This window comes from Lichenostomus cassidix, chromosome W (genome assembly GCF_008360975.1).
Source record: "Lichenostomus cassidix isolate B80296 chromosome W, HeHo_3.0, whole genome shotgun sequence".
NCBI classification, from domain to species: Eukaryota; Metazoa; Chordata; class Aves; order Passeriformes; family Meliphagidae; genus Lichenostomus; species Lichenostomus cassidix.
This window is the reverse complement of record NC_139510.1, coordinates 1,516,841-1,535,731: the sequence shown is the minus strand read 5'-3', so window position 1 is coordinate 1,535,731 and position 18,891 is coordinate 1,516,841. Positions and strand designations below refer to the sequence as shown.

The following is an 18,891-nucleotide window of genomic DNA, read 5'->3' as shown; positions in this document are numbered from 1 at the left end:
GAGTACATATTTATGGACAGAGTTGCTATAGAAGCAGCAAGTTTGAAAAGTTTGGTAGAAATTTTGGATTGCAGAGGCTCTGACGCCCGACTTGTTCTGGGGATAGCTTTTGGACCTACGATTCTAAAATGGGAAGTTTTTAAAGATCTTCGTATTTCTCAGTACTTGGTAATTTCAGAAAACATTCACTTAATAAAAAGAACTTTAGTTTAGCAGTGTATGAAATACCTGCCAAAACCTGACTTACAAGTGCTTGGCTCCTGACTGTAATCAAGCTTTTTGTTGAAAGTAGAGTCTCATCCCACCCACTGTACCTGAAGGTCCTCTTTTGTTCTCTTTATCAAATGTTTTCCACTCTATTACAGGTCTAGCTTTAAAAAAATAGTTTAAAAAATTTAGTGAATTTAAACTAAAAAAGCCATAAAAAGAAAAGTTTCTCAGTGACCATAGAACCCAAATATCATATGTAAGCAATTGTTAGTTGGGGGGGAACACCAAACAATGTTTTTATGAAGGCAAAATGTAACATTTAAAACCTCTTAGAAGAAGTAGACAGACAGTGTTTTCATTAATGCCATCCAGATCTGCAGTACTGATGTCATACCAATTTATTGCTATTAATGATAAAGCAGAATGAAGAGCTATACCAGGAATATAGCAGAAATATAATAGTGATTTCCAATATTCACAGAATAAGACATAGCCATATCTAATAACAATAGCAGTTTCTACTGGAAATCTATCACTTATTGTAAACATTGTATTTGTGCAGTTTGTTTTTCATACTTTAATTCCTAAAATCATGAAAGGCAAATTTAGTAGCATAAAACACATCCAGTTTCACATATGGCAATGAGAACCCTTCTTCATAGACAACCAAAAACCTAGCAGCACACTTTCAAACATTATTACAAGCATTTCTGGATTACTCTCCCTCCAAATCCCCTCCATGCTCAAAGCACCAAAAATAAAGTGCAATACTCATAAAAATGTATCAAGAAAATAGCCACATTCTTTTCTTTGTAATAAAAAATGAGTAATTTGCCTCAGTCTTAACAGTGCTATACTGCATCCATCATTTTGGGTTCTTCATCTTTTTGTAGCATTGAATTTAAATTGCAGACACTTCTGTTTATGCAACCTTGTAGATCATTTGCATTCTGCAACAAATGAAGAATTGAAAGCTTAATCTCAATACATACATACACTTACAGAGAATTAGGTCAAGCTATTTTGTCTGTGTTGAGATAATTTTGTAATAAAATATAATTTCTTAAATAAAACCCTAGACAGCATTATCATAATGTGAATATCAGAAGCTTCTTTACATTTAGCTAGCATACCTTATTGTGCATTTTCTTAGGGTTCAGTTACCAGATCTTACCAAACAGATACCTTGAGCAAATTTATTTCAAAGTACTCTAAAATTGTGTCTCCTTCCCCAACATCCAGCTTTTAAAAGCCTTTAAAATTTTCTTTTCAGCCCAAGATGGGATCATCACTAACACTGAAACCAAACACCACAGTGTTCCAAGATAAAGATAAAAACAAGGGCAAAATAAATGTGTAAATTTTCCTTAGATTTGATTACCTGTGTATTTCCAGTAATGGGATTAGTAATTTGCAGTTGAAAGCTCATTTCACTTCCTGTGATACAAAGTATATTTAATTCTAGTACCTGAAGAGGTTAATGATGCAGTTTTCTATTTAGCACAATTATTCAAGGGCACTGAACTAACGTATGCCTTTTGACACTATAAATTGTAATAGCTTTCAATAACAAACTCTCTCCCATATTGATGATAGTCCACGCTAGAACTAACAGTGCTCCAAGTATAGAGACCTAGATATCATAAAGTACATCTTCTCAAGAGTATCGCAAAAATTTATTCCTAATAGAGTTTTTGTATTAATTTTTGGAAATAAAAAGTCTACCTGTGACAAAGACTCCAGTCCTTCTACAATACCAGTATAGACACTGGAATTCTCTACTGACATAGCTTGAAAGCCTTGAGACTGTGAACAGATTCTCACTCTTGATTTGAATGCTTCAAGCTCAGTTTTAAAAGCTTCCAAATAGCCTTCTTCCCCTGCCTGTAAAGAGAGGAATGAAATATTTTTCATCTTAGCCAGATTTACTTCTAGTTGTAAGCATACATACTGCTAAAAAGACATCCTGCAGTAATGCATATTATACTCATTGAAGGATAATGGTTTGGACAAGTCAATAACAATATTAGCACCAGTCAGCTTAAAAAGAAGATTCAGGTAGGATGTTTTTTGTTTGTTTGCATCGTTTTAAAGAGAGACTTGGGCATTTGATAAGTATAGGAACTGAGTTATTCCTTCATCTGAGAACATGCAAGAACAAAACAAATATAATTTTAACCCTTCCTTTATTCTACCTCAGAAGCCAATACCTTTAAGAGAAAAGGTACTCCTGGCAGCGCTCACTTCAAAAGCAAAGCATGAATCAAAGTGGGTGTCAAGTCCTTAGGGCAGCATTAAGATCAGCATGACTTGATTCTTCAGTCTTGTATAACTTAATATAGAACCTGAATCAAACCGCAGCTTCAGTCTTCTCACATCTCTCCCTCTCTCAGCATTTCAGAGCTAACTATCACTGACTGAAGAGAAACAGATTCCAAATTGGGCCCTGCCATGAACTGCATAGAGAAGCATTATGACAAGCAAAATAGGACACTCAGTCCTTAGACACATTCACATTTGCCAAAGTAATTTAGGTGGCACTTCATTATTCCACACTCCTGTGGTTCCCACGCTATGTTCTGCTTTCCCTCTGGCCTAACAAGAATCCATGGAACTTCCATTTTCAAGAACAGAATTACACAAAACATTCATCCTAGAATGAACTGCCAACAAAACACCACTTCCCTATAAGCTTGATTCAGTCAGTAACATTTAACCTCCAACCTCCTTCAGAATACTGATCCCTTGTAAGGGTATCAAGAGTTTTTCTCAGTGATATACAAGTTCTGACTTACTTTGGCTTTTTGGAAGAATAGACGAAAACAGCCTCTTGGATCCACATTACAGTTTCTGGCCATTTCTATAATAAACTGCATCACAAGTGCTTGGTGTGCTATTTGTTCCATAAGAGCTCTTTTCTGAAGAGAAAGTACATAATTACAGAAAATATCTTTAAAAGTATAGCTCTAACCAAAGTTCAGCAACATCTTTGCATTTGATTCCTAAAGAGAAAAGAACTGATGCTGACAGAGGCAAAGAATTAGCTGAGACCAGATCTAATGTAGCAATGTGGTTTTGAGGCTTCCTTCATTATGGGAAGACACAGAGAAGAGTGATTAAATTGGCTCATCAATCTGGATAGCTTTTCTGTAGTGTAAGTTGGAAACTGTATACTTTTAAGCAGTTTAAAGTTCTTCCTAGTACCTGTTCAGCTTCTAGATGAAAACACCATAAGATGAGATATTTAGCTGTTTCTTCACATACAAGATATGGGTGGTCAGACAAAAATCTTTGACTGTCATCCCATCTGCCCAGCATACCTAATTAAAAAAAAAAAGCCACACATGAATTCATACATTCAATATTTCAATTATTTAATGCAGTGAGGACATTATTGAAATTTACATACTACTACAATCTCCTTCACGCTTCATTGTTACCTCAGAAGAGCTGCATGCTAATCAAACTGAACTCAAATTTTTTGTTGTTTTTAAAACACCACACAATGCTGAAAGAGCATTGCCAATAAGGTATGCTCAAACTGTAAAAATACAATAAGACCTTAACAGTAGCAACTAACTATATTTTAGCGTCTCTGGCAGTGTTAAAAACAAGTTAATTGTAAGTGGTTTTCACACACTGTAACAAAGTAGTATCTATACATATTTGTTAAGAATTTGATAGCATAACTAAGTTGATGGATTTATACTCGGTGATTTTGACAGAAAAGTTCTTAAAGTGCTTGCAAGTAAGACAAATAGAAATGAAAGCATAATCATAGTCTAAAATTAATATGCTTCTGACATGGTTTGCTAGGTTTTAGGAAATACAAAGCTATTTTTATAACCAAGTTCAAGCATTAATGTCAAAACAGGAGACCCAACTCAGTGGTTGAAAGTTAACTAGAAGACTGAATTGTAGTAAGTAGCATGAAACTACCTTAATGGAAAGAGCTGCAGGTTGAAAGTCAGAATTCAAAATTCAAGAAGTGAGATCACCTTCCCCCCCCACTGTCCTTCACATGAGTTAGTTGCCCTAAAATATACATTAGTGATTTTTCACTGCTTGCCAGTACTAGATACAAAGTTTTACCCTTCTTTCACTCATATAAATAAAATTAAAATTTAAAATTAAAAGTGGTTGCATCTCTACATAGTCTTAACAGCTGTTTTGCAGATATTTACCTTTTATCATTCATCCCCCTCATGGATTATGAGACAGTAAAACTCCAGCTACTTATAGGAGGCAGGTACAAACAATCCCAGGTACTTTTACATGCAGGAATTGCATCTCCACTAATGTCCCTATCATTTCCCATGGAACAGCAAAAAAAGTTGCTAGAATTTTAATTTTCATCACTTGAAAATTTTTTTCAGTTCTATATTGACGCAAGTTTTCATAGATCATAGGAACCAAAAGACTTCTGTGATTTAGTTTCCTTTACTTTGAAATGGTTATTTGTTACAATGCTACATCTCCTGTCCTGAGAAACAAGAATCTAGATACATTACTTGACAGATGTTTCATTTTTTAACACCCAGTTTGAATAATAATAATAATAAATAGACCTACACAAATTTTACAGGAGGTTAAACTGCAAAATGTTGGAAGCAACATACTTACCAAAGTATCTAATCTTTTGTTCATGCTTCTGTATAAATGATTTAGATATATCTTCATCTACTTCTTTTCTTTTATATTGACTAATAAAACTCTAAAGATGAGGAAAAAAATATCATAGAATCTCCACATACACCTTTTTGAACTATTCATTGCTATCTAAAGTGCAATGTTCTAGTTTTAAGCATAGCCCAGCAAACACATATGTAGCCCACACTTTATCTATGAAGGTTATTTACCAAAACATAGCTTGTCTAATTAATAATAGGGTGAAAATGGACTTATCATATTCTTCTTCTAAGCAATAATCTATCTCAAAGTTCTACACACTGGTAGGAACTTCCTGATCTATAAATGATGAGAAACATCTATACCATCTAGCCCCGATGAAGCTAACTCAGTGGAATTCTGAAAAATGATGCTTTAATAGTTCATATTCAAATTAAATGCTGAAAACAAAACTGGAACTTACTATGAAGACAGTTTGTGCTAAATAATATTTATTAAGATTCATGTTCTTAGAGGTCAACTGTGCGTGTTTCAAATGTGAGAATTTGGCATAACAAAGAAGCAAATTTCATGTGAAGAACAATTGCTCATCCTTGGTTTTGGCAACAGTTGCTATAAGGGACAAATAAAACTTCTGATTCCCAATTAAAGGAGAAGTGTCACACACATTTGTGATATCAGTGCAACATGTCCCTTTTAAAAGGGAAAAAAAGAAAGAAAAACATTCGACACATTACAATAAGCACTACACTAGATATAGAAAACACTCAAGATGAGAAATAAATGAAATATAAAAGGCTTATAATTGTGTTCATACACATTTATATGTCGTACCTTATTAAATACTTCCTTACTAAAAGAATCTGTATTCCATAGATTCTGTCTTTCCCTCTCTATTAGGGCTTCTTCTTTTCTCCTCCATTCTTCTTCCTTCTGTCGCAGTTCTGAAGCTTCAGTCTGTGCTTTGGCATATTCCTGATCCACAGATTCTGAATTATGCAGTGCTAAACTACCAAGTTTCTGCTGGGCTTCTGCTAGACTCCATTTGGATTCTATGGAGCTTTTCACAAACTCTTCTTGTTTTTGACAGATTAATTCAATCCCTTGGTCATAGGTCTGTGTGAAAAACAAAACATGCTGTTTAGGGAAGGAAAACTGATAGAATTTATGAAGCGTATAGAAATAGAAGGCTTTGACTCCCAAATAGAACACTGAGATGGAAGGCATCTTAAAAGCAATATTATATTCACAACTGACAAAATATAATGTTACCAGATGATAAAACGTCTACACCTGGTAAGCTAACACAATGCTTGTTCTACCAAAACCACTGGTCTATGGAAGTGCACGATGTCCATTGTGTAAGAAGGAGAACTAGAAGTTCACCAGCCCCAGTGCCCTGCCAACTCAACCAGGTCGACTGGAACATTGGGGTCCCTGACCACCAGGGACCACCAGAGAGACCCCCAGGACAGAAGAACATGTGTAAAGGGGAGAGGAAATATGTTAATGATTTTGGGGAAATGATTATCATATGTATGCTTAATCTGGGACAATCAATGAATATGTATGTATAATACAGTATATAAACAGAAACTTCCCTGTACTCAGCATGCACAGTTTTAGGAGGAGCTATCCCCTCATGTATCCAGCCAAATAAAGAATGCCTGCTTCTTAATGCTACCTTGGTATTAAGGAGTTTTTTCATTTTACCAAATTTTTGGTAACATTTTTGGCAACTCAGGTGGCACACACTCCTGAATTTCAACTTATCCGAGGGATCGCAGGACCTCCAGCCAGCACCAAGGGATTCTTGGGGAGAACCTTCGATCCCCTGTCCAAAGGAAATAGGAGTAAGACCCCTGGTAAGATAAAGGCATTCTTTACTTTAAAGGTGTTAACTGTTAACCTGCCTGTAAGGCACAGCAAAAGCTATGCAGGGTTTGGTTTAAAGGTACCTAAGGTGGGAAAAGGGAAGGGTTAGAGTCCCTTCTAAGGAGCTCCTAAAAGGTAATTGGTTATAATGGGAAACAACCTCAAAAGGGGTATCACAGGTGTCACCACTGGGATGTGTCTTGAAACTTTGGAAACAAATTAGAGATGATCCCCTCATGCATAAAAAACTTATAAAATTTTGTAATCAATGGTGGCCACTTTACACACTGGAAAATTGAGAGAAGTGACCTAAGGATTAAACCTTACGGTATAATACCATATTGCAATTAATGTTGCTTTGTAGAAGGAAAAATAAGTAGGATGAAGTTCCTTATGCACTTGATAAGGAAAAGAAAGACAAAGGGTTGAAAGAGGTGTTGTTTTCTGTGCAGCATAGGACAGAGGTGCTTAAAGTGCAGGCGAGAGGAGGAGGATTTAGAGCTAATGGTTGCTCTGTGGAGAAGAATTGGGGGGGACGTGAATGATGAATCACCAGAGAATACAATTAAATGCATGAGCAGGTCGTGGGAAAGTGGACTGGAATGGAAAGAACACTGTAGGGGATCAGAGGATTTTGGTCCGATTGCAGGACGCACTAGAAGGCAGCAAAGAGAGATTGGGGGAGAGGTTGGGGAAGTTCTGATGGCTCCCCTCCGGCAGGCAGTCAGGAATTATGGTCCAGTAATCCTGTTTTTAATAAGGAATTTAATGTCTCGGAGAAAGGTGGCAGAAGTTTATAGGGAAGATTTGGATAGATTTGCTAAAGTATTTGAAACCATAATTAAGACTCAGGACCCCACCCCCCCACTCAGAAACAATTGGTTGAATATTATAATAATTGTTGGTTAAAGTATACTTTGGTAATTTGTATTAATTAGTGGCTGAAGTATATCCAGCAATTTGTATTGTGATAATTAGTGGCTGACGTATATTTTGCAATTTCTGTTGTGATAGTCATTAGCTGAAGTGTATTTGGCAATTTGTAAAGAAAGGGGACATTGGAAAAGGGAGTGTCCCCGAGCCAGAGGAAATTGAACAAAGAACCTAAACCAGGCTCTTCAAGCCATCAAGCTCTAGACCTTAAGTGAAAATGAAGAACTCCCCTGAAGGAACCAGGGGAATCATCCTCATCTGATCCCCTGGTCACATTATTGCTGGGAGTGAAAAGGTAAATTTTTAAAATTCATACAGGAACAACTTATTCAGTACTAAATACATGCAGAGGAAAACTTGGCTCAGAATCTGTAAGCGCTGTGGGTGCAACAAACGAGAAAGAGAACAGGCCATTTTTTACAACTATTACTATTTAAATTAATAAAACACTGGAGGAAACACCAATTTGTATATGCCTGAATACCCAATCCCCTTGTTGGGGAGATTCATTGGAAAAATTGGATGTTCAAATAACTTTCTGGGATGGAGAAATACAAATTCAAACAGCAGAATCAAAAGCTGTCAAGGCAAAGATTTGATGTTACAGGAAAAGTTGGAAGAAATCCCAGAGGAGGCAGAGAATGCTGTAACCCTGTTGGTATGGGCAACTGAGATGCCTGGATGATCAGAAGTGGCAAGACCGGTGAGGATTACTCTCAAACCTGAAGCCAGACCGGTAAAGCAAAAACAATATCATATTAAGTGTGAGGCAAGGAAAAAGTTGGAAAAACTTATAAAAAATTTTTAGCATATGGGTTATTGGAAGAATATGAATCAGAGTATAACACACCAATATTACCAGTTATAGATTAGTACAAGATTTAAGGGCCATTAATAGAAAGTACCTGATATTCATCCAGTAGTAGCTAATCTGCACACACTCTTGACAGCACATAAAAGGGAATACAAATGGTTCATGGTGTTCGATCTTAAAGATGCCTTTTTCTGTAATGCCTCTTGACTCAGATAATTTAAAAATTGTTTACTTTTCACTGGGGGAATCCAAACACTGGGTGGAAGGCACAGCTAACACGAATTGTGATAATAAAAAAAAGTTTAAAAAAAAAATTGGAAAGCATTCTGCCAACATTCAAGACTGAAAGTAAGTAAGTGCATCAATACTACTGTATGTCTGTTACATTTCTTAGGACAATCTAGATACAAAGTGTTGAAGAAAATGCCACAAATAGGCAAAGAAGCTGTAATATATTCTAGTTTTGAAATCTTGCAGAAAAAAGAAGCTTGGGAAGCAGCTGAAAAGAAACTGTTTGCCAGACTCTGGAGCCAAGGACTACAAGCTGCCTTAGGTATGGCTGGATGGTGTTGGTTTTGGATTGCCAATTATGGGGTACTGGCAAAACACTTGTATGGTCCTCCACCGAAAATACTTGGTATGGACTCCTGAGAGTCAGAGGGCCTGGAAAGCCCTGAAATAACCTTAATAACAACCCCTGCATTGGGACTCTCACACTTCACCAAACCTTTTGAGTTATGTGCATGAAAGGATGCACCTGGCACTAGGAGTACTGGACAGTGTTTGGGGTCATGGAAGCAGCCTGTCCAAACAACTGGACAATACAAGTGAAGAATGACCCAAAGACCTCAGAGTGGTGGTAGCTGCAGAGAAGCACAAAGGCTGATATGTACCCCACATGGTAATAGATGGCTTTGGAACAAAAAAGAAAACATTGGACCAGGTTGCTCAATTGGAGCAGGACAATGCTGAGCTTAAAGTAACCACTACTTTAAACCCAGCCATGTTTCTCCAGGCTTCAGAAGAAGCCCAGAGACCTTTTTATCATGATTGCCTGGTAACCATTAAACAAGTGTGTTCTGGCAGACAGGATCTCAAGAGCGATCCCATCCGGGACCTGGAACCAGACCTGCACACCAGTGGTGTTGCAAAACCATGAATAAAGACTTTAGTAGTAGTCATGCTAAGGCTTGGAGGGATCAGTAGGCCTGAGTGTAAACAGTGTTGTGTAGCGAAGTTGCCAGTAGCGATCAAAAGGATCAATAGAGCATACTGATGAGGGTAGAAAGACTTGTCTAAGGAATGTAGCTATAGAACAGTTTGTTTATTTAAGTAATCTGCTAAGTGGAGTGTGTGACTTATTTAATAGGGTGTAGTAGATTAATGATGATAAAGAATGTTCAGTTAACGAAAAACAAAGTCACAATGTAATCATAAATCAGGTAGATGTGTCTAGAAATCAAATTCGTTGAGATGAAGCAATTTGGAAAGAAAACATATATATACTCAGTGATTTTGTAGCAGGTTGGGGCTCTGACTTTGGACATTAGTCCTCAGGTCCCCAGGGCCCTCAATAAAGCACCGCATAAAATAACTTCGGTTGTTTTGTGTTTCCTCGGTTCGGGCAACAGTTTTCTGGCGACCGCGGCAGGACTCCGAAGGTGGCTGGGGCGGCTCACGTCCTGATCTACTCCACGCCGGCACTGGGTGATTCTCGGGGAGTCATCGGTTCGTGCCCGACCCCCGCGCCTGTCAGACAACTGCAGGAGGTAAGCCCGTAAGGTGCTTTATTTGTTTAATATTGGGTACCTGCCCATAAGACGAGGTGGCGAACCTCGCAGGGTTGGGTTATAGACGTCTTGGGGATGCCTAGGCGCTGACCATAAGACGAAGCGAAAGCTACGCAGGTTCAGCACTTGCCCCTCGCGGCGACGAGAAGTGGCAAGTTGGTTGGTTTGGTTGCTGTCCTCTTTCTATACTTGGTGCTGTTGATATCTGTATTCTCTGCATGTTACCTGTTATTCTCTGCATGTTACTTTCTGTTTTGCTATGATGCCTTTTAAAACCTTTAAAGCATTGGTGCAAGCTAATGGTAAAGTACCGGGGAACACCCCATTAGGATGCTTGCTGGGAAGATGGAAAAGTGCTGGGTTTTACCAAGACTTAAGCAAAGGAAAAATGATAGATTTTTGTAATCATGTGTGGCCTCTCTATGCTTCTGAGGGTGGACCGGAATGGCCTGTCAATGGTACTGTTGATGAGAACATAATTAATTCATTGATGTATTATCTAAGGGATAATGAGAAATGGGATGAGGTACCTTATTTGGATTTGTTCCGTTATTTGGGGTCTAAAACAGAATGGCAAAAGGAGTGTGGTATGCTATTGTTGCAAGCGGGGACTGATGAAAATGAATGTATTGGGTGCAAAGCGCGTGAAACCTGTGTGAAATGTGCAGTACGGTTTTCTAGTCAAGGTGAAGATTTATCTTTAATGGTTGCCCCCCCTTGTCCTGTTCCCTCTGCTCCGCCGTGCAGAAGTAGGGAGGGAGACATAGATGATACTGATACTGATGAGGATGAGACTAATGAGGAAATTAATATACAATCCCCGGAAGGACTTGGAGTAAGTCATACCTCAGTCACCCTCCGTCCCCAAACTCCTTCCCCAAGCTCCCGAAGCATACAAAGAACCCCCATAGCGGCACGGACTAGACAGGGAAGGCGGAATCAAGAGGAACCCCGAATGATAGCCCCCTTAAGGGAAGCCATGGGCCCCCGTGGTGAGAAAGTTATTATCAAAGTACCTTTTTCTCCAGGGGATTTGGTGATTTGGAAACAATCAGCTGGGAGTTATCGGGAGGACCCAGAATGGGTGGCCAGGGTGGTGAAGATGATAATTAAAACTCAGAATCCGGATTGGAATGATTTACAAGTGTTATTAGATACATTAATGGATTCTACAGAAAAAGAGATGGTCTTACGAGCAACCAAAGAACGAGCTAGGGAACAACTCCGGTTACGATTGATAATGGGGGAAACAATAGATCAGTTGGTCCCTGGGGATGATCCAGAGTGGGATCCGAATGAGTTAGAAGGTTTACAGAGGTTAAAAAGGTATCAGGAATTATTGATTGAAGGCGTCCGGACTGGGATGCCTAAAACCCTAAATTGGTCTAAGCTATACTCAATAAAACAAGAAAAGAATGAATCCCCTTCAGCATTTTTAGAGAGACTTAAAGAGGCAGCACGGCGTTTCACTAGTTTGGATGTGGAGAAGGAAGAAGGTCAGTTACAATTGGCATTGTTGTTTATGGGACAGTCACAAGAGGATATTAGGAAAAAGTTGCAGAAATTAGAAGGGGAAGACACACGACGCTTAGATAAGCTGTTGGAGGTAGCTTGGAAAGTTTATAATAATAGAGAAAAGGAAACGGCTAAACGACAACAAGCCGGAATTCTTGCAGTAATTCAACAGTCTGCGGTTCGGGGGGGGTTAAGGGGCCGGGGAAGGGGAGGAAGGGGAATTGGACAGGGAAGGGGAGGATTCGCTCGGGGGAGAGGAGGATTTTTAGTCGCAGGGATGAGCCAGGGTAGACAGGAACAGTTGGGTCCTAATCAGTGTGCATTTTGTCGTCAATTCGGACACTGGTAGAATGAATGTCCTGTACGAAATGGGATTGGGATGAGTAATGTAGGGTTGATGGGAGGTTTCCCCGTACCGCCGGTAGATGGCGCCCAGACACAAGCACAGGCAATGATGTTAGGAAACTATAAGAATCAAAACAGACTAGACCGGGATCTGAAGGTGATAATAGAAATAGGCGGACAGGGGCAGGAATTTATGGTTGATACAGGGGCTACTCACTCAGTTTTAAATAAACGGTTGGGACCCATAAGTGACACAACTATACAGATAATAGGAGCTACAGGACAATTGGAGGAAAGGCCTTTTCTACAACCCCTTAATTTAAAATTCGGAGGAAAGGAACTGGATCATCAGTTTTTGTATATGCCAAACTGCCCTCAGCCTCTGTTTGGATGGGATTTGCTGTCTCTATTAAATGCTAAAATTATATTTGAACAGGGTCGAGTTAAATTGGAAATTCCGGATGAAGAAATCGGGAAAATATTTGCGATAAAGGAAATGGACCCGGCACCGATCCCAACAGAGATTGAACATGCAGTGGTACCCTGGGTTTGGGAGGCGGGAACTCCGGGAAAATCAAAGGTTGCCCAGCCGGTGGTAGTTGAGCTAAAAGAAGGAGCTAAACCGGTTAGGATAAAACAGTATCCCATTAAAGCAGAGGCTCGGCAGGGAGTAGCTCCGCTGATAGCACAGTTTACAGTGCAAGGATTATTAAAGGAATGTGAATCAGAGTATAATACTCCTATATTCCCAGTGAAGAAACCAAATGGTAAGTATAGATTAGTTCAAGATTTAAGGGCTATAAACGAGATAGTTAAAGACATTCACCCGGTGGTTGCCAACCCTTACACATTGTTAACATCTGTATCGGAACGATTTAAATGGTTCACTGTGATTGATTTAAAGGATGCCTTCTTCTGCATCCCACTGGCAATAGAGAGCATGAAGTATTTTGCCTTTGAATGGGAAGAACCAATGACAGGAAGGAAGAAACAGCTCACCTGGACCAGACTGCCTCAAGGATTCAAAAACAGCCCTACCATCTTTGGTAATCAATTGGCAAAGGAATTAGAAGAATGGAAAATGACTCAGGTGAGAGAATCTCCATATTCTTATGTAGTATTGCAGTATGTAGATGATATTCTTTTGGCCACAGAAGACAAGAAGGTATGCCTCTGATTAACTGTTGCATTATTGAATATGTTGGGGCAAGCAGGATACAAGGTATCCAAGGAAAAAGTACAACTGGTCAGAGAAAGTGTCCTGTACCTAGGATGTGAGCTAACACAAGGCCTCAGACGTTTGGGGGTTAATAGAATTGAAGCTATATGCTCCATTCCACTCCCTAGAAATCACCAGGAGTTAAGATCCTTTCTGGGAATGGTTGGATGGTGCAGGCTATGGATTCCGAATTTCGGCCTGATAGCAAAACCCCTATATGAGGCTCTAAAAGAATCCCAATTGAAATGGAATACAAACAGGGAGAAGGCGTTCCAGGATTTGAAACAAGCATTAAAAGAAGCCCCGGCCTTGGGGTTGCCAGATTTAAACAAAGACTTTCAATTATATGTGAATGAAAGGCAGAAACTAGCATTGGGAGTTCTAACCCAGAAGTTGGGATCCTGGAAGAGGCCTGTGGGATATTTCTCCAAACAACTGGACACTGTAAGTACCGGTTGGCCGTCTTGCTTGTGGGCCGTTGCGGCTACGGTACTTCTCATTCAGGAAGCCAGGAAACTTACCATGGGAAAAAGAATGACGGTGTATGTTCCCCACATGGTACTAGCTGTCTTGGAGCAAAAGGGGGGTCATTGGCTATCTTCCAGTAGAATGCTGCAGTATCAAGCTATTCTAAGAGAACAAGATGACATAGAACTCCAAACGACTAATCATATTAATCCAGCAGAGTTCCTCCACAGTGAGATGGAAGAACATGAGCTCTCCCATGACTGTGTGGAAGTGATTGAACAAGTTTATTCTAGCCGACCGGATTTGAAGGATGAACCCCTGGATGCTCCAGACTGGGAATTATTTACCGATGGTTCCAGTTTTATGGAAAACGGTACCAGGTATGTGGGATATTCAGTGGTTACAGTTACTCGAGTTGTGGAGGCACAAGCCCTGCCACCAGGTACGTCAGCCCAAAAGGCTGAGATCATTGGACTCACTCGAGCCTTGATATTGAGCACTGGGAAAACGGTAAATATTTGGACTGATTCCAAGTATGCCTTTGGTGTGGTGCATGTTCACGGAGCACTATGGAAAGAAAGAGGACTTCTTAATTCCCAAGGGGCTGTAATAAAACATCGCACAGAAGTGTTAGCATTGTTGGATGCTGTACACCGACCAGAGCGAGTGGCCGTTATGCATGTCCGCGGACATCGGAATGAAGAAGGAAAAATCTACCAAGGTAATCATTTAGCAGATGTAACTGCAAAGCAGGCAGCTCGTCAAGTATGGACTCAGATGGCTCTCATACCAACTAAGGTAAACCCCGTTACACCTTATATGCAACAAGCTCCAAAGTATTCACAGGATGATGAGAAACTAGCCATGTTATTGAAAGCTCGGAAAGGAGCAACAGGATGGTACATAACCAATACAGGACAAGTAGTTGTTCCCATACAGATAATGAAGGCCATCCTCATAGCTGAACATAACAAAAGTCATTGGGGAGCAGAAGCATTGGTACAATTTTTGAAGAATGAAATAATTTCCAATCAGATGTTAACGTTGGCAAAACGGGTGAATGCAATGTGCCCAGTTTGTTTAAAGAATACTCCTATTGTCAGGAAACAGATTCAGATGGGAAAATTACAAGTAGGACCAGAACCGGGAGATTATTGGCAGGTGGATTTTTCAGAATTACCCAAAGCACAAGGGTATAAATATATCCTGGTGTATGTGTGTACCTTTTCAGGGTGGCCAGAGGCCTTTCCGTGTAGGACTAATCAGGCAAAAGAAGTAGTGAAAACTCTCTTGAAAGAGATAATACCTAGATTTGGAGTACCTTTGGGGTTGTCATCAGATAGGGGTCCTCACTTCATTGCTAATATTGTGCAGGATGTAGCACGGATGTTAGATATTGCTTGGAATCTCCATACTCCTTGGAGACTGCAATCTAGTGGGCAAGTAGAAAGAATGAATCAAACTTTAAAGGGCCAAATTAAGAAAATCTGTCAAGAAGCCAAATTACAATGGCCTCAGGCTTTGCCACTTGCTCTCCTCCGAATTAGAATTAAGCCAAGGGAAAGATTAGGCGTGAGCCCCTATGAGATACTATATGGAAAACCTTACCATGCAACTATTTTAAAAGGAGACCCGCATGTGGTAGGGGATCAGGCAGTATATAATTATGTTGTTTCTCTGCATAGAGTTCTCAGTGCCTTGCGTGGAGCCCTGCAGTGGAACAGACCTCTTCCACTGGAAAACCCTGTGCATGATGTTCAACCAGGAGACCAAGTATACGTGAAGAACTGGTTCACAGACCCACTGAGAGAATCATGGGACGGCCCGTATCAGGTGATACTAACAACATTCACAGCAATCAAAGTAGCCGGAATCGACTCCTGGATACATTACACGCGAGTCAAGAAGATGCCAACTCAGTGGGAATCCCAAGTCGTGTCCCCCACGCGATTGATTTTACGAGCAAAATGAAAATTGTAATTGCTGTATTTCTGGTTATGCTAAAAATATTACCCGTTGATGAACATGTACTTGTCACTGTTTCAGATCCTGTAATCGGAGCAATGGAAGGAATGACTGTAAACTTGACTTGTGAAATCACTGATGACCAGGGAGCTGGAGTCGATGAGATAGATAAGTACATATTGGAGAAAAGAGCAAACACTCACTAATGTTATCAATAGTACATTTTGGGATAAGGACACACAAAGAGGTAATACCACATTACAACTTACCAACGTTAGCATGGAAAGTGCTGGGATATATACATGTCTGGTAAAAATTAGGTGGAGTTTTGATTATAAACGAATCGCACTAGGGGTTATGACATGGCAAAGCAACTCGGCAATAAAAGTCTCACCTTACCAAGCATCAGTTGACATGTGGGATGGTCCACCCTCAAAAATAAATTGCTCATTCACAGCCCAACATGAATGTAGCAGCATGTTCACGGTTACTTGGTGGAAATTAGCTAGACAGATAATGTGGGAAAGGCCGGAAGGAAAGAGTGACCTGCAGGCAGGAAGCAATAGTGGAATTGGATGGTTAAATGATACTCAGGCACGTGTAGGGAAAAATGAGGGATTATATCTCTGTGTGATAAGCTGTGGTTCTATGATGGGGTACAGGAAGAGAGAAGTACAAGGAAAAAGTCATCTAATGGATGGGTTAAGACCTACCCATGGAATTTACCAGGCGGTCCGTGGTACTTCTGTAGTTTTAGTTTGCCAACCAGAGCGTGGAATTGTTTTCTCTGAGTTCGGATGGTGGTTTAAGAAAGAAAATGTCCAGGAAGGGGGGAAATACCAATTAGAGAAGCGATTAGGAGGCATGTTAACTTTAGTGATACAGGATGTTCAACCAGAGGATGAAGGGACATATTGGTGTTGGATTGCCCAAGATGCATGGTGGACACACGCTGTGACTTTGGTATCCCTTACTAGGGCACGAATAAATAAAAGAAGAATTAGAGATGTTGAAATTGGAAATAAAACCTGGGTTTTTCACCATAACCCAGAACAAGAAAACTTAATTGTAGGTTTAATTCGAGACTTTGGAGAAATGCAGAATGTTTCTAAAATCACTGCTTGTTTACCTCTGCCTCGAGCAGCGGGAGAACCAATTCCATGGGGAATAGTTCCCGTCACTGATTTGCCTGAGGCATATGTAAATGTAACTTGGAGCTGTAGATTGGTTCCTAATGAGTACTATGACTGGAAAGAGGGTTGTATGTTGGTCCGGAGGGTTACTGAACACCAATGCAGGCAGATGCCAGGATACTATGCATGGCTGACAACATCAAGAGGTAATAAGTGTGTTGTTTCAGGGCCTGTTTCAGAACCGTGTAACAAAGTGACTCTCAAGGAACAAAAGATTAGAGAGGAAGAAGTCTGTCAAAATGTTACCCAGACCCAGTCTTTAGAAGATGAATGGGGAACAATTTGGGGACCAAGCCTTTTAGAAACATATAGCTACTTAGGACAAGTTAATTGGTGTATACAATGGACAGGAAGTAAAAACCAGACTTACACTGAGGTAATGAACCTCCAGACTACCAGACGGGAGAAGAGGGACCAAAAAGACATTTGGAATTGTACCCAAGTAATCACATGTGACACACCAAAAGATAAAATAGGGCTCGTACCAGTAAGAGTCTTGCTAAAATGGGGATGTGAATGTCGAGGATACAACCATACAATTACAGACCAAATTCAAGGAGATAAAAATGGGAAGAGAAACATCAGTTGTAAATCTACTACTATCAGAAGTCCAGGAAACCTAGTTTGGGTTATGGGGCATGGCAAGTGGACCACCCATATGCCAATAGATGGGCCTGTCACACAAATTACTTTAGGAATTCTGACCTTATGTCCGTTTTGGAAACAGTCTAATTTGACTCGACAATCAGCTAGGACTAAACGAGACTTGGATGATGAAAACGAATGGCATGAGCCAACCAGTGGAGTTAAATTCGGGTGGGCTTTGGAATCCTTGTTTGCACCTGTAGCTTCATATCGGAACAGGGATATGCTCTACAAACTAATGGGGCAGACTGAAAGATTGGCAGCAGCCACTAAGAAAGGATTTAAAGATTTCAATATTCAGTTACAGGCTACCACAAGAATGACATTACAAAATAGAATGGCTCTTGACATGCTCCTATTGAAGGAACATGGAGTGTGTGGATATTTGAGCCAGAAAATTGATCATTGTTGCATCCATATCCCAAATGTAACTATTGATGTGGAAAAGGACATTTCACAATTAGAACAAATAGAAGACAAAACAAAAGATCTCGAAAGGGAAGCAGAACATAATTGGATTGGAGAAGTGTTTAGCTCTTTAGGACTCCAGGTATCTGGATGGATATCATCGGTGATTCAGTATGCGATAATGTTTTTGATTTTGATTCTAATTATCTTTGGAGTCTATAAATGTATTTTAGGAACCATTGGAAGGGAGCGCCTACATACCCGAAGGCTGATCAATGCAATGACCAGGAATGCAACGTCTTCCACACCTCCTCCAGCATATAGAGAAGAAAGACTTTGAGATTTGAGCATCCTTGCAACTTGGAAATTGAAGAATGCTCAAAAGGGGGGACTTGTTGCAAAACCACGAATAAAGACTTTAGTAGTAGTCATGCTAAGGCTTGGAGGGATCAGTAGGCCTGAGTGTAAACAGTGTTGTGTAGCGAAGTTGCCAGTAGCGATCAAAAGGATCAATAGAGCATACTGATGAGGGTAGAAAGACTTGTCTAAGGAATGTAGCTATAGAACAGTTTGTTTATTTAAGTAATCTGCTAAGTGGAGTGTGTGACTTATCTAATAGGGTGTAGTAGATTAATGATGATAAAGAATGTTCAGTTAACGAAAAACAAAGTCACAATGTAATCATAAATCAGGTAGATGTGTCTAGAAATCAAATTCGTTGAGATGAAGCAATTTGGAAAGAAAACATATATATACTCAGTGATTTTGTAGCAGGTTGGGGCTCTGACTTTTGGACGCAAGTCCCAGGTCCCCAGGGTCCTCAATAAAGCACCGCATAAAATAACTTCGGTTGTTTTGTGTTTCCTCGGTTCGGGCAACAGT

General features: G+C 39.9%; 1 protein-coding gene across 2 annotated transcripts in view; it reads right to left on the bottom strand.

Moving 5' to 3' along the window:
- Window positions 1–488: 488 nt before the first annotated feature.
- The window catches only part of LOC146425292 (hsp90 co-chaperone Cdc37-like 1), a 77,620-nt gene continuing 59,217 nt past the window's right edge, over window positions 489–18,891 (bottom strand). For both annotated transcript variants that reach the window (XM_085041675.1, XM_085041676.1), the window contains exons 2-7: window positions 5,674–5,955; window positions 4,834–4,924; window positions 3,415–3,530; window positions 3,006–3,128; window positions 1,936–2,094; window positions 489–1,160 (exon numbers count right to left, since the gene is read on the bottom strand). In XM_085041675.1, the coding sequence (XP_084897801.1) occupies window positions 1,062–1,160; window positions 1,936–2,094; window positions 3,006–3,128; window positions 3,415–3,530; window positions 4,834–4,924; window positions 5,674–5,955 (870 nt within the window). In that variant the 3' untranslated portion in view covers window positions 489–1,061. The remainder of the gene's footprint in view (window positions 1,161–1,935; window positions 2,095–3,005; window positions 3,129–3,414; window positions 3,531–4,833; window positions 4,925–5,673; window positions 5,956–18,891) is intronic.